This window comes from Peromyscus leucopus, chromosome X (assembly GCF_004664715.2).
Source record: "Peromyscus leucopus breed LL Stock chromosome X, UCI_PerLeu_2.1, whole genome shotgun sequence".
Classification (NCBI taxonomy): Eukaryota; Metazoa; Chordata; class Mammalia; order Rodentia; family Cricetidae; genus Peromyscus; species Peromyscus leucopus.
This window is the reverse complement of record NC_051083.1, coordinates 14879415-14895263: the sequence shown is the minus strand read 5'-3', so window position 1 is coordinate 14895263 and position 15849 is coordinate 14879415. Positions and strand designations below refer to the sequence as shown.

The 15849-nt window shown below is 43.8% G+C and overlaps 1 protein-coding gene across 2 annotated transcripts in view; it reads right to left on the bottom strand.

Annotated features, from left to right (window-relative positions):
- Srpx (sushi repeat containing protein X-linked) overlaps positions 1 to 15036 on the bottom strand; it is an 80627-nt gene extending 65591 nt beyond the window's left edge. The window contains exon 1 of one of the 2 annotated variants that reach the window (XM_028881417.2): positions 14816 to 15036. In XM_028881417.2, coding sequence (XP_028737250.1) covers positions 14816 to 14909 — 94 coding nt within the window. In that variant the 5' untranslated portion in view covers positions 14910 to 15036. The remainder of the gene's footprint in view (positions 1 to 14815) is intronic. The other variant, XM_028881418.2, reaches the window with a different exon arrangement.
- Between the last annotated feature and the right edge of the window lie 813 nt (positions 15037 to 15849).

The window sequence follows — 15849 nt, the reverse complement described above, 5'->3', positions numbered from 1 at the left end:
TCTCTGAGTGTTTTCACAATAAATATGATTCACTTTTAGTTTTCTGCTGAGTTGGAGCTCAAACTCAGGGCCTTGCAACTGCTAAGTAAGTGATCTACCACTGAGCTCCATCTCCAATGTCTTTTTATTGCATTTAAAAGCATCATTTAAGTGCATTCATCAGAGTTCTAGCTTATCTACAACATCAAATGGCCTGCTTCAAAGCATAATTTTTGTTTTGAAGCATAATTTTTCAGACTACAGGGCAGACAAAAGTAAGATACAGCACGAGAGTTTTCTTTTCCCTCCCAAAAGAAGTATAAAAATGGAAGTTGTCCATTGTTTTGTACATTCTCCCTGAAAGCCAAGGTCAGAGTGGTCTCCTCACCCCGAACTCCTCTCACTTGCTCTCAGAGGAAGTACAATAACTTCAGTGTCACCCGAACTTTCAGACTAAGTGACAATGTGGTAGATACAAACCTCCTGCGAGCAAAGGAGAAAGAACGTGTGCATGAGAAGGAATGAGGTGGGCTCGAAAAAGCCTGAGAGTCACAGCCTGGAGACTGGCACACTCTCCCCCGGGTCAGCATCCTGAAAGGATGAACTATGCATAGGAGAAGGACTAGCCCCAGGGCTGTTCCTCAGCCTTCTTCACATTTCAGTATAAAGAAGTGTTTGCATCAGCCAGCTGCTTCTGCCCTTTGACCTGGGAAACTTTTTTCAAACCAAGGGTGCATACAAACTGCTTCAGGACACAAATCTCAGAGAGATGATTCAACTCAGGGCTTACTCTCAAAACCTACTGTGTCCATTTCCCAAGGTCCTGTCCTAACATTTAAAATGAGTAAACAGTTCTCGTTAAAAACAACATGGGAAACACTAATCTAGTTAGAAGTTCTGAAAAACTGATTTGAAATTGTCCACATGAATGATTCTCATACATCACTGTGTGAGAAGTACTTGGAGTGTCTGTTAAAACAGATTGCTAGGCTCCAACTTTCCTAGGAACCTGTTTCTGATTCAGTAGTCCTAGGATGGGGCCTGGGAATTTATATACCTCACATATTCTTGGGGGGTGCTGCTACTGGAAGTAGTCTGGGAGTCATGATTTGAGATTATTCTTCCCAGTCCTCTATCAGACGGTCACAAACTACATTAACAAACTGATGATTCTGAGCAGTCCTGTACTACAGAAACATATTCAACCTTGTGTTTGGAGCCACTTTCTGTTGCTACAGGCAAACATCAGAGATTGGGTGATTGAAAATGAACTTATTTCAGTTGGCGGTTCTGGAGGCTGGGAAGTTCGAGGTAGAAAGTTATATATAGGGAGAGCCTTGTATTACAACCCTTAGTGAGAATGAGAAGGGCAAGTATGTGTGTATAGATGCCAAATGAGAGGTAGCTTTGCTTTATAATAATCCAAAATCACTATACCCGATTCAGTTCTGTGAAAGTAAGGACCTACTCGTGGGAAAGGCATTAGTCCTTCCTGGTGTTCCAATAATCTCTTCAATAATAATCTCACATCCCAACCCCACCACAATGGTAACCAAATTTCATCCTGAGTTTTGGAGGGGGAAAAACTGTATTCAGAGCTTAGTACTCAGCATGTCTCAACTTAATGACAATGCAACATACATAAATAGGAAATATCTATGTGCCTCTGGAAAATGCTTCAAAGAAGTGTGTGGAAGACATTAGAGGGCTTTGAGCCATATCATGTAGCAAGATCCTGTCAGGATCCAAAGAAACCAGAGTCTGAGCTGCTGTGGAGTAATGCTTTTGTACACTGGTTTAATAAAATGCTGATTGGCCAGTAGCCAGGCAGGAAGTATAGGCAGGATAAACAGACAAGGAAAATTCTGGGAAGAAGAAAGACTGATTCAGGAGACACCAGCCTGCTGTCCAGGGAGCAGCTTGTAATGGCACACAGGTAAAGCCAAGGAACACATGGTGACATATAGATTAACAGAAATGGGCTGAATTTAAGTGTAAGAGCTAGTCAGTAGTAAGCCTGATCTAATGGCCAAGCAGTTTTAATTAATATAAGCCTCTGTGTGTTTACTTGGGTCTGAGCGGCTGTGGACACAGGAAAATGTCCAGCTACATGAAGTCTCCAAACTCTGGCAGCATCAAAGCAATCTGTCAACAGATAGCAAAGGCCCAGCCATTTCCAGATTAGATTAGAACACTGGGACTTAGCCAAGGAATGTAAGGAATACAATGAGAACTTCATTTCCAGAGAGTTTGAGATATCTGGGTGTTACAGTCTCAAACCTAGAAAACTAGATATAAAGCTGTATGCCATATAAATTGAGTACAGTGTTAGTTATAACATGCCGGTCTAGACCTCCAAGATGAGTCCCAAGCTGAGTCTACTAGTGGGGAGGAAGCAATTCCAAACACCTAGGCATCCCTCTTAAAAGGCAGGCTGCAGTTTCACAGGTCTGGAGTGGTATTCAAAATCCCACATTTCTCTAAAGCTACCAGGAAAAGCTGATTCTCGAGTTACACTTTCAGAAGCAAGACTTACATTAGGCATTGGCAAACTTTTTAGGCAAACTGTTTTTAGTTTCATAAGACATGATCTCTGTCAAAATGAATCAATATTATTTTTATATCACTAAGTGGACACATAGTATACTCAAGTGAATTAATACAGCTGTGTTCCAATGATAAGAAAATAATTATTAGTTTCCTTTTGAATATTTTTATCACTTAAAACTTTTGCTTGACTAATGCTATGAAAACAGGAGGGGACAAATATGGCATGCCTGGACAAATTTGCAGACTGTACCTACATTAACTATTCCCTGCTCCAGATCTATCAAATTAAAATTCACCAGACTCCACAATTGGGTCTTCTTAGAGACCATTGTTGGGTTCATAACCACATGCCTACCCTGACATAACCCACAAATAACCCTCTTAGATGCTATTAAAACTCAATCATTCTAGCCTTTCCAATTTGTGGACTTTTCAGGGCAGAGCCTGAAGTGAGGCACTGATGTGTTCACATGACCTCCCCATTGGTCTTCCTTTCACCCACCCTCCAAACTACCACCTCTTCTAACCTCATTGACTTTGGTTTCTAGTATGATGACAGGTAATTTCAACCTCAGCCTTTAAGGACCAGTCAGTTCTAATTATTCTCAGAATAATTAGAATCAAGTCTTGTTAGGAGGAGGAGTGGCAGCCCTGATTGGTCTACATTTCTTTCCTCCCCTCCCCACTTTTCAATACTGGGGTTTAAACTTAGCATCTTGCATGTGTTAGGAAAACACCTTTTCCCTGAGCCATATCTCAAATTTCCTTTTTGCTTTTTGAGCCAGGCTATCACTAAGTTACCCAGGCTGATCTTGGACTCACTCTGTAGCCCAGGCAGGCCTTAGCTTCCCATGTACCTGGGGGTACAGAGCTGTGACATTAGACCCAACTTACTGTTCTTTTTTTTAACTAGCTAAAATTATTAGCTGCAAAGGAAAGCTATGCAAATCAATCTTAAGATATGCTTTGCTGTTGTTCTGCGTTGGGCCAGGCAGGGGCTGAACTGGTCAGCAGACTTGAAAAGAAATAATCAAGGGCAGAGAGACAGACAGACAGACAGACAGAGACAGAGAGGCAGAGAGAACAGACAGAGAGGCAGAGAGAGACAGAGAGACAGAGAGAGCAAAACAAAACACAATACAGTTAAAAAAAAACAGAGTGGAGGGCCTGTTTGTGTTTTGAGCTAGAGAAGGGAATAGAAACCTAAAGGTGTATATGTTTATCTCGGGAATGTAAAGAACTTACAAATGGAAGTCCAAATGATTCAGTGATGAAATCAAAACCAACCACAAAAGGGAGAGGAGAGGAAGTGAGCCATTGTGTGGCAATTCTAAACAGGCAAGCCACTCTGTTTTGGCAAAGGGCTGTGCTTGGTCATCAGACCAGTACTCAAATTTCCTTGTCTACAGATCCTCAGCAGGATCTTGTTAAAATGTAGATGCTGATTCAGTAAGTCTTGGGCAAGGCCTACATGGCTGAATTTTTGACTTGGTTCCAGATGACCCAAGGGTGCAAGGATCATGCTGAAATGCAAGCACAGCTTTTTGTTTTGTTTTCCTTTTAAATACTCAAGGCTTTAAAAGAATACCAGATGCATAGCTTTGTCTCATTTGAGGCTAAACCACTATCATTCAACATGTCTGTCCAGAGAGTTTCCCACACCATAATATCCACCAAAAGAGTAACCAGGCTCACCACACTAGCCAGCCTTTCCTCTTCCAGTCTCAAGTCCTGGACCTGCCCCTATTTCTAAATTAGCCCCAAGTCTGTCTCCAGATAGAATTCTATGCCCATGTAACTGGGCATCCTGTTCTAATTCATTGAGAGGTGCATTGCAGGCTAGCAGTACTCCTCTAGCCAGCAGTGACATAGCAGACACCATTGGCTTTCTCCAGTGAGTATCCTAATGTCCTTAAAGGAGATCAAGAGCTGGCCTTGGGGCAGGAGCTTCTCAAACAACCATTAAGAAATACCCAAGTAGTTGGATCTAAGATGAATGAGTGAGGGTATACACAAGGAGAAATATAAATAATGATGCTGAGTTACATGCTGGAAGGGGTCTCAGGGAGTCCTGCAGCATAATTTATCCTTGTTTGCCTAGTTCTTGAGCCAGAAAAGTGCTTAATATGTAGTGGTCACACCAGATGTAAATTCAAACACAGACCTGCAGAGAGAAAGGAACTCACTGAGCTCTAACTAGAGCTCTACTTCCAACTCCCTATGTGACTCCAGACATACCACCTGGCCAGGCCTGGGAGGCGCCTCCCTAAAATGCATGAAGAGTTCATGTCTGAGGCATCCTTACTGCCAGAGGTTTCTACAGCAAATGAAATAGGCAGGCTGCTCGGGGGAACCTGGGTATAAATGAAAAAACTATATAAAAACCTATAGAGAGCCCGAGACACCCATCCAGGTGGGTGGGTTGAAGCTGACCAGAAGCATTCCCTCCTGATATGTTGTTACCCTCTTGAAGCCAGGTTCCCTGCTAAGCGATGATGATAGAAAAATTAGTAAGACTTTACATGGGTGAGGGCATTATATCTACACATAGATAATACTGATAGAATATGATTCTACTACGTGAAAAGCTGAGTTAAAATCTGAGCTAAAACACCATTTTACCACTGGCATTAAGAGGAACTGCCTTATTCTGACAAATACTGAGTCAGTAACCATGTGTCTACAGAGTTCCTATAAAGAATAGCCATGTGGGAGCTGAGTTTCAGAAAATGGGGGATGTAAACAACACTTCCTCAACAGTCCACAATGGGCCTGAAAACTCTTGGCTTGATTCTTACCCTGTGGCTCTGATTTAACTAGTGTGCTTGAATATTCTTGGAAGCCCGGACCAGGCAGGGTCACTCAGCTCAGTCATTCACACAATAATCCACAGACCAAGGCCAATCATTAGAGGACACTAGGGTGCGACTTCATTGAAGACATGTCCTCTAAACACAACTGGAGGGACACTGTGATGATGACATTAGAAAACATATTGCTGGTACATGTGACTAATCACACTACAGGTCACTATAAGAGCAGGACAGAAAAACTATTGTAATGATATTTGAAACCCAAGCTAAAAGTATGTCATGGTCCACTCTCTTCTTATCTAGTCAATATAGTACTTGAAGTTCTAGCTAGAGCAATAAGACAACAAAAGGAGATCATGAGGATACAAATCAGAAAGGAAGAAGTCAAACTTTTGCTATTTGCAGATGATATGATAGTATATATAAGTGACCCCAAAAATTCTACCAGGAAATTCCTACAACTGATAAACTCCTTCAGTAATGTGGCAGGATACAAGATTAACTTAAAAAAAAGAAAATCAGAGCCCTCCTATATACAAATGATAAACAGGCTGAGAAAGAAATCAAGGAAACAACACCCTTCACAATAATCACAAATATAAAATAGCTTGGGGTAACTCTAACCAAAAAAGTGAAAGATCTGTATGACAAGAACTTTAAGTCTTTGAGGAAAGAAATTGGAGAAGACACCAGAAGATGGAAAGGTCTCCCATGCTCTTGGATAGGCAGGATTAACATAGTAAAAACGGCCATCTTGCTGGGCGGCGGCGGCAGCACACGCCTTTAATCCCAGCACTCGGGAGGCAGAGGCAGGAGGATCTCTGTGAGTTAGAGGCCAGCCTGGGCTGCGGAGTGAGTTCCAGGACAGACTCCAAAGCTACATAGAGAAACCCTGTCTCGAAAAATCAAAAAAAAAAAAAAATGGCCATCTTACCAAAAGCAATCTACAGATTCAATGCAATCCCCATCAAAATCCAAACACAATTCTTCACAAACTCCCAAAGAACAATACTCAACTTCATATGGAAAAACAAAAAACCAGGGTAGCTAAAACAATCCTGTACAATAAAGGAATTTCTGGAGGTATCACCATCCCCAATTTCAAGCTCTACTATAGAGTTATAGTAATAAAAACAGCTTGGTATTGGCATAAAACAGAAAAGTGGATCAATAGAAATGAATAGAAGAGCCTGACAAAAATCCACACATCTATGAACACTTGATTTTTGACAAAAAAGCCAAAATTATACAAAAGAAAAAGGAAAGTACCTTCAACAAATGATGCTGTCATAACTGGATGTCGGCATGTAAAAGAATACAAGTAGATCCATATCTATCACCATGCACAAAAATCAAGTCCAAGTGGATAAAAGACCTCAACATAAATCCAGTTACACTGAACCTGATAGAAGAGAAAGTGGGAAGTAGTCTTGAATGCATTGGCACCGGAGATCATTTCCTGAATAGAACACCAGTAGCACAGACATTAAGATCAACAATTAATAAATGGGACCTCATGAAACTGAAAAGCTTCTATCGGGCAAAGAACACTGTCAATAAAACAAAACGGTAGCCTACAGAATGGGAAAAGATCTTCAAAAACCCCACATCTGACAGAGGGCTGGTTTCTAATATATATATATTCAAGAAATTAAATACCAACAAACCAAATAATCCAATAAAAAATGGGGTGATGATCTAAACAGAGAATTCTCAACAGAAGTATCTCAAATGAGCAAAAGACATTTAAAGAATTGCTCAACATCCTTAGTCATCAGGGAAATGCAAATCAAAACGACTCTGAGATATCTATCATTTTACACCTGTCAGAATAGCTAAGATCAAAAACACTGATGACAGCTTATGTTGGAGAGGATGTGGAGTAAGGGGAGCACTCCTGCATTGTTGGTGGGAGTACAAACTTGTACTCAGAAAATTGGGAATCAATCTACCTCAAGACCTAGCTATACCAATTTTGGGCATATACCCAAAAGATGCTCAATGACACTACAGGGACACTTGCTCAACTAGATGCCCCTCAACCAAAGAATGGATAAAGAAAATGGAGTGTTACTCAGCTGTAAAAAAACAATGACATCTTGAAATATGCAGGCAAATGGGTGGTACTAGGAAAAAACCATCCTGAGTGAGGTAACTCAGGCCCAGAAAGACAAACATAGTATGTGTTCACTCATAAGTGGATATTCGCTGCAAAATAAAGGATAGCCAGACTACAATCCACAGCCCAGGGAAGCTAGATAACAAGGAGGATCCTAAGAGGGAAGCATGGATTCTCCTAGGAAGGGGAAATAGAAGAGATCTCCTGGGTAAACTAGGGGCAGGGGGCATGGGAACATGAGGGATCTAGTGGGCTGAGGGCAGGATGGAGGGGGAGAGTAATGAGAGAGATGTCTTGATGGAGGGTGTATTTCAAGGTTAGGGAGAAACCTGGTACCAGGGAAACTCCCAGGAATTCTCAAGGATGACCCCAGTTAAGACTCCTAGCAATAGTGGAGAGAGAGCAAGGAAAGCGATATCTTGATAGAGGGAGAGATTAACAGGGTAAGAGAGAAACCTGGTGCTAGGGAAGTTCCCAGAAATCCACAAGGATGACCCCAGACTACTAGCAATAGTGGAGAGGGTGCCTGAACTGGCCATCTCCTGTAATCAGATTGGTGACTACCCTAACTGTTATCAGGGAGCCTTCATCCAGAGACTGATGAAAACAAATGCAGAGATCCACAGCCAAGCACTGGGTGGGGCTCAGGGAATCCTGTTGAAGAGAGGAAGGATTGTATGAGCTAGGGGGTCAAGGTCATCAGAAGAGAACCCACAGAAATAATTAACCTGGGCTTATAGGAGTTCACAGACTGGACCGACAACTAGAGGGCATGAATAGGTCCAACCTAGGTCCTCTGTAGATGTGTAACAGTTGAGTAGTGTGGCCTATTTGTGGAACTCCTAGCAGTGGGATCTAATGTTTGTCCCTAACATTTGAGCTGGCTTTGGGGAACCTATTCCCCATACTAGGTTGCCTTGCCCAGCCTTAATACAAAGGGGGGAGCTTAGTCCTACCTCAACTTGATATGCCATGCTTTGTTGACATCCATGGGAGGCCTGCCCCTTTCTGAACATAAACATAGGAGGACTAGATTGGGGGCAGGGCAGGAGGAAGGTGTGGGGAGGGGATGGGAGGAGAGGAGGGAGGGGAAACTATGATCAGGATGTAAAATAAATGAAAAAAAATTAATTGATTAAAATAACGGATTTTAAACAAATACATGCAATTTACAAATCCAAGTTTCTGGGATAATCCTAGTCATTAGGTCCAAACTCATTTATCTTCTCCCTGGAGAACAATGCACAGAGAACATCCAGTATTAGCTAAGAATTATGGGCGAGTGCGTCTTTTGGCTGAGGAATGTGTGCTCCAGAGTTTTCTGAGGACAGAGTGTGCCATGTGCTTTTATGATCCAGGTGTAACCAATTATTACCTGAAGCACTTGGCAGCTCAGTGGTTCTCCTGAGGACATTTGGGGCAAGCTTGCCTTTTAAATCTTTATCGGAAACCCTCAGAACTTTTAAACTTCCCAGAGCTTCTAAATCTCTTAGAATAGTGTCCTAGGGCAGTTTGATGATCAAAGGTCTCATCATCTAAGTATGCCCCAACTTTCTTCCTGTCCAATTGGCTCTTTCATTCAGAGTATTATAAATATTCACTGCTATTTTGTTATCTTCTGTTCCTTTCCCCTTGGGGAGGAATCTTGGAAATTCTGTTAACTGCCACAAAAATATTTGTTTTGGTCTTCTTGTTTGTAACCCTGTCTGTCCTGGAACATGCTCTATAGACCAGGCTGGCCTTGAACTCAGAGATCTGCCTGCCTCGGCCTCCCGAGTGCTAGGACTAAAGGCATCCGCCGCCACCACTAACCACAAAGATATTTGAAACTGAGTGGTTTGGGTCTTATTCACAACTATTTCAGACAATCAATATCCCAAATATTGACTCAATATTCTCCCCCAGATCTTGGGCATTATGCTAAACGAGGACAGGGAACCGTTTAGTCTATGTTTACATCTACTTTGTTTGATTTTTTTTCTTTATTTATCCTTTATTTTTACTTGTGGGGGGCACTGGAGTTTGAGCTTAGAGCATCAGTTGTGATATATCTTTTTGAGCTACACTTAGCCCCGTGTTGCTTTTTAAATGAGAACTAGAAACTGTATAGCTGGCGGTAACTAGAGAGGTCACTTCCACCTACCCATTGGTTGAATAAAAAATTTCCTATTCTGGTAATTTCATCTTTGTGTACTTACCTATTTATTTGTTTATCTTGCCTGTTAAGTGTTCATTTTTTCTCACACAGCTCAGGAAGACCATCTAGTGGATGGTGGATTTGGATTGGGATAGGGGCTTTTCCCCACGGCAGGGGGAGCGGAATAGCTGTCCAGAGTTCTGGTTCCAATTTCAAAACACTCTTAGTGAAGCCCGAAGTCATTTTCATGCAACCTTCGACCTTTAGAATCCCCATTTAGGGAGCAGCATTTCCAAGCATCAGCTTTCATTCAACATGCAGACCAAGTTCCTGTATGGCTCCTCTGTGCTTCCAGAGCCCATCACACATTTACATTATAGTGCTGGCCAATGTAGGTAACTGTGCCTAGTTCCCTACAGTGTGTCTAGTTCCCCAGAAGACAGGAAACCACGGAAAAGAAGGAATGCCGTACCTTATTCAGCCCCCTTTTCCAAGCATAGTACCTCTTCAGTACCTCTTCGTCATTCATGGCCACTTGGTAAAGTAAGTCTTTGGGTAAAGCTCAGATTTCATTAGAGAAGGCAGAAACCAATTCTATTTCAGAGCAGAATTTAAAAATCCTGAGAGAGGAACAAGCAGCCCCTTTCAAGGCAAAAGGCCCACTGAAGCTGACATTTCTGAAAACTTACAGTTAAAGATGGAGAGGCTGGCTGGAATTATCTCCCTACAAACTAGAAACTAGAACTTGAGAGGCAATTATTCATACTGCTATTTTGTAAGAGAATCTTCAACCTAAATGTTCATCATAACTTGGCTGCTACAAACCCCATGCTATGTCACAGTTTGGCAACAGTAAACCTCTTGAAGCTCTCTTTGCTTTCAATTACTCGCTTTAGTTGTGTTTACTGAAAGGGGAATTGATGTAGCACATATATATGTGTTTACTAAGGAAACCATTCAACTGCTTTGGAAGGATATGGAATGAAGTGGCCAACAAAAATAAATGCAAACGCCAGCTTATGCTTGTACTCAGTCTCTCATCTTACAGAGACAGTTATTGCTTAAACAGAGGGTACTCATGGATTTCAAATGAACCTCTGTGGCCAGTGAGCCATAGTTTCTATGTATCTACATTTATGGTGGCACAAAATCCCGTTTACCCATGCACCCTTCTTGCAGATCATCAGAGTTTCAGGGTCCATTAAATTCCATAAGCACAAGTATCCATCAGCATTGAGTATTCTGCTCAGCATTCTTGGAAATACAGATAAGGGTAAAACACAGTACAAATGTAGCTTTTAGGGACTCAGAATCTAGAAGAGGAGTGCATAACTTACAATGCATGGACTGTGTGATGAAGACCACAAAACAGCCACAAGGAGCTGTGCTTTTTAAAGAAAGATGGGAGGCTTCCTTTTCTGTGGTCCAGAAATAATTTCAAGAGCTGGAGTGTACACGGCATGCACAAGGCTATGTGTCCCATCCCCATCACTGGGCAGAAAGGAAGGGAGGGAGGGTTGGTCAGTTAATTTCATTAAAGTGTGGATGTTGTAGATAATGGGGAGAATTTTGAACAGTTGAATGGCTGAGTGGGTCACTCCAAGATGCAGGCAGTGACATCTATAAAGAAAGAAAACTTAACTAACTTGCTATAGGGACATGTAGTGCATATGGACTAAGTTATAGGTAGACAAGTGTGAACACTTGAGAATTGTGCTGGAACCATCTGGCCCCCTGCATATAACGGATAATCTTCCACATGAGAGTAGATGGGGGAGCTACTGCTCTAAGTGAATAGAGGAATATGGAATATAAATTAGTCCACCTAGGGGCTGGAAAGAGAGCTCAGTCAGTAAAGTGCTTGCTTTAGTATGACTAAGAATTTGAGTTCAGATCGAAGTATCTACATAGAAAGCCAGGTATGGTGACACACATTTGTAATCCGAGTACTAAATAAGAGAAGACACCTAAAACTGACTTCTAGCTTCTACAAGAACACAACACAACACACACACACACACACACACACACACACACACACACACACATGCACATACCTGTATACATGCACATGTACACACACATGCATATATCTGCACACACACATGTACACACACAAATAGTTCACTGAAAAGACCAGCATTTGGCTGACAAGAAAATTACAATGAATTAGCTCCAGAGAGACCTACAGTGAGACTGTTATGGTCGTCATCTAGAAGGGAAGGGATGAAGGGATGTACTTTGATTATAGTGCAAGGACTGAAGAGGCGGGAAGGTCTGAAATTGGTGTCTTAATGATGGTTTCTGGTACCTTGTTCAACTCACAAATCTGTGAAATGAGAAGTGGTAACAATTTACTGTAGGGGAAGTGTTCTCAACAAAGACAATGCCAGATGAAAATGCCCTCCTCTCTCTAGCAGATCCCCTTTTACATTGCAGAGTCATTTTGTCAGTTGATTATATGCTTTAAACACAAATAGAAAGTTCTAGCCAGTTTCTGGTGAGACCTTAATTGTAGGGCTTGAGCCAGGTGCTTGGCTCCTAATACTTATCTCCAAATGTGCTGGTTCCGAAGACTGCTTTAACTGCTGTGGGCTGATGTGGCTTTAGTTTTTCCTAACTAATGAAATCAAGGTACATTACCTGTTTTCTCCAGAACTAGGAAGACTCACAGGGCCTTTTTCCATGGCCACAACAATCATGCTTTCAGCCTTGTTTGCAGCAGGTAGAGTGAACTTCCAAACTCTGAGACACACTGAGGCTTTCAAGAATTCACTTAAGAATAGAAATAATGAAAAGATCCATTCCTTAAGAAGATCCAAACACAAACACGGGCAGTTTTGCTGGGAGCACTTCATATGCTTTGTGTGGGGTTTCTGTAGCCACACAGTCTTTGCAAGAGTGCAAAAAATACATCAGAGGCCCAGGAAAGCTGCATCAAATTCATGTTTGGGAGAACTCCAGAGAGCTTCTCTGGGTGGGAATGGGAAAGATTTGCCCTTTCTCTGACAGATTTGCTATAAGAGCTCAGATGGTTACATAATTAGGGTGCTGACTGGGCCCTAAATTCCTAGCTCCCTCTTTGTGAAGTTCCAGACCCAAATCTTCTTTCACTGGCTCTTCCTGGAGACATGATGTCCACTTACTGAGGGAACACCTCTGAGACAACCTTGAAAACCCGTCACCCCACAACTAACAGTGAACTCAGCTGATGTGATTTGCCTCCAGATGAACAAGTCTGGAGTATTTCCCTTCCCCAGACTTTTACAATCTCTGGCTTGGACTGAAATCCCCTCTGTCCAATTCAACAGCCCCAGCAGAGCTCACTTCCCAAGATTCTCCTTAGAGATGTGCCAAGATAGGGCTCCAACTGAATATTATTCTGTGGTGTAGAAAGCAAGGGGGGGGAGGTATATAGGAAGGCTTGGAGAGAGGAAAAGGAAGGGAGAAATGGTATAATTATATTATATCAAAAATAATATAAGTAATTTAAAAAAGAAACTATCTAGAAATATGCTAGAAAAGGGGGGAGGAGGGCTCCAGAGAAATGCTTCCTTCGCTTCTGAGAAAAGCCAGCTGGCAGGTTAGGAATCAGCAGAAATGGTGGCAAAGAGGAACCTGGTGGCTGGCTGCCTGACTGAGAGAGGAGGGACCTGCAGGCTGTCCAACTAAGCCAAGAAGGCCAAGGGCAAGTCCCAAAACATAAGCAGTAGTAAGTGCCTGAGCTGGCCAATCTAGGATTCTGTGGGTGTCTGAGGCTTGGCAGCAAGCTATACTATATAAGGGTAGAAGCTGAGAGGAAAGAGGTGGAGGGGGGAGCAGGAGAGAGGAGGAAAAGCATATGAAAAAGAAAGGGGAGTCTGCCTGGTACAGGCTCAACCACAAGAGGAGGTTCTTTCAGTTAGACTGTCTCTCCTTCCCTTCTAAGCTCCTTTTAACACAATGGTTGTCAAGGAGGTGGGAGTGGGGGGGGGCACTAACATCATAAAATGCCATTTCCCTAGCAAGAGAGGTAAGACTCCTTTGCATTTTGCCCCTAGTCAGTTCCGTCAAAACTTTAAACCTGCAAGCATCAGCTCAAAGCACAAATGTTCTTGTCTATTAACTCACATGTCGTTCGTTCGTTCGTTCGTTCGTTCGTTCGTTCGTTCATTCATTCATTCATTCACTCAGAACATGATTCCCTACTTTTGTCTACCCAGCTCTCTAGCTGGGAACGTCTTATCTTTTTATCTCAATTCCAAGAAATTTCTTCTCAGGCTCCAGATTTTAACTTCCCATAGTGATAGTGAACACATAGGCAAGTATTGGCATGCCTTATAATTGATGTCACCTCTTTTCTATTAACAGAAAGTTAAAACCTCTGCAAAGATTGACGCTTCATTCCAAAGCCCCAGGGGTGCACGCCATGCGTGTAGCCCTGCTCCTCTGAAGCTCTCTGTTAACCTAGGACTTCATTGTGAGGACATTAGAGATTTTTAAAGAGGCGTTTTCAAAGAGAATTTTCCCTGCACTGTGAAAACTCAGTAAATACCAGGATCCCCTTAGATGCTGGAGACCACGCCCTCCAGCACAAGCCCGAGCCTTTCCCACTTTCCCTGGTGCTAACCAAGTGCATGCCACATGTCACCACTCTCAGCTGGCACTTGTCCCTCGGAGAAGCAAACTTTCTCGGAATTCCGGAGTAGGGAGCGTGGGGCAGGGGGGGGAGGGGGGGACTGACACGAGACAAGAGGATGCATGAAGGCTCCTCAGGCTGGTGAAGTCCATGAGTCTTGGCAGCTCCAGAGGGGGGCAAGATATGGGGCGCCTTCCAAAAGTAAGACTCCAGGCCCAGAGCGTTGACAGCCATCAAAACCAAGAGAGGAAAAAAAAAAAAAAAAAGCGGTGTGGTGAGACAGAAGCAAAAGAGCCTGTGACCAAACTTTCTCTTCGTAGCCTTCTATGCCAAGAGGTAAATCCGGGAGCCCTGGGAGCAGAAGGTGCTCAGGCTCAGGTTCTGGGCATGGCGTGATCCCATAGCTTCAGATCCCTTTCCATGTACCCAGTCGGGAGCCCCACTCCTCATCACCCGCTCCCTGGAACTGCCAAAGCTGAGTTCACAGTAAACAAAGGGCGCCCCCACACCTCCCGCTGTTCCGAGCCTTGGGTTTCAGCAGCGGGCTCCGAGGTTCCTTGATGCCCGGCTGGGGAGACACCCCCATCTCTAGCTCCTACCTGGGAAGCCTTGGCTGGGCGGGACACACAGCAGCAGCAGTAGCAGCAGCGCTTGAGGCAGCAAGAGCACGGGCCCAAGTCCCGGGCGCCCCATGGCCAGCCGGCGGCGCTTCCCTCGCAGAGCAGGCTGCTCAGCGCGCTTAAGGGGCGGGAAGAGGCCCGGAGACCAAGGGGCTGTGTAGTGAGCCAGAGCCGCTAAGGCCAGGCTGGAAAACTCCTCCTCGGCCTCCTTCTTTCCCTCCCTCCCGTCTGGGGCCTGCCCTCCCTCCCTCCTCCTCCCTGGAACACAGAGTGGTTCAGGGTTCCCCGCCCCACCATTTGCCCACCCCCTCTTTTTGTTCCATCCCTTCTTTCTGGAAACTGGCTGTTCCTCTCGGAGCCAGAGGTTTCCCAGCGAGAGGCTCTAGAAACCCATTACATCCAAAAGTATCCTTTGCTCCATTTGCACGCCCCTCAGCTCCAACCCACCAGCTAGTGCCTCCAGGACCTCAGGGATCCTGGGCCCTTAGAACGAATCCACGCATGCTGAAGGCTAAAGTCCCTGTGTGTCACACAGAAAAAGAGGCAACCTAGAAATTCAGAGTTGCCCTCTGAAGCTGGATATCACGGCCACGTACGCTGGTTTGACACTCATGACTACGCCAGAAGTTCATTATTATTATGCCCACAGGACCAGGAAAAAAACCAACAGGCGCTCAAAAACTCGTTATGGAAAGAGCCGGGTTTGGAACCAAGGTGTGCTATTCCACCAGTGCCAAGGCCCATACTACAGGGTTTTATGTTTCTCTTTTGGAAAGGATTGAATCAAGGACTAGGCCTGGTGACTGCCTGCCATGTGGCGGTTTAGATTGGACTTAAGGGTCAGCTGACGGGAGCACAAGGCACAGTAAGTTCTCTGCCTACCTACAGCCTCACGGATTCAGTGGTAGTTTTCTGCAGCCAGATCTGCCCATCTCCAGAGTTGAACTCAACCACCCCCAGAACAGCAGGAGCAGCCTAGAGGATCCACCCACCCTGTGGAAAGGCGTGGCTAC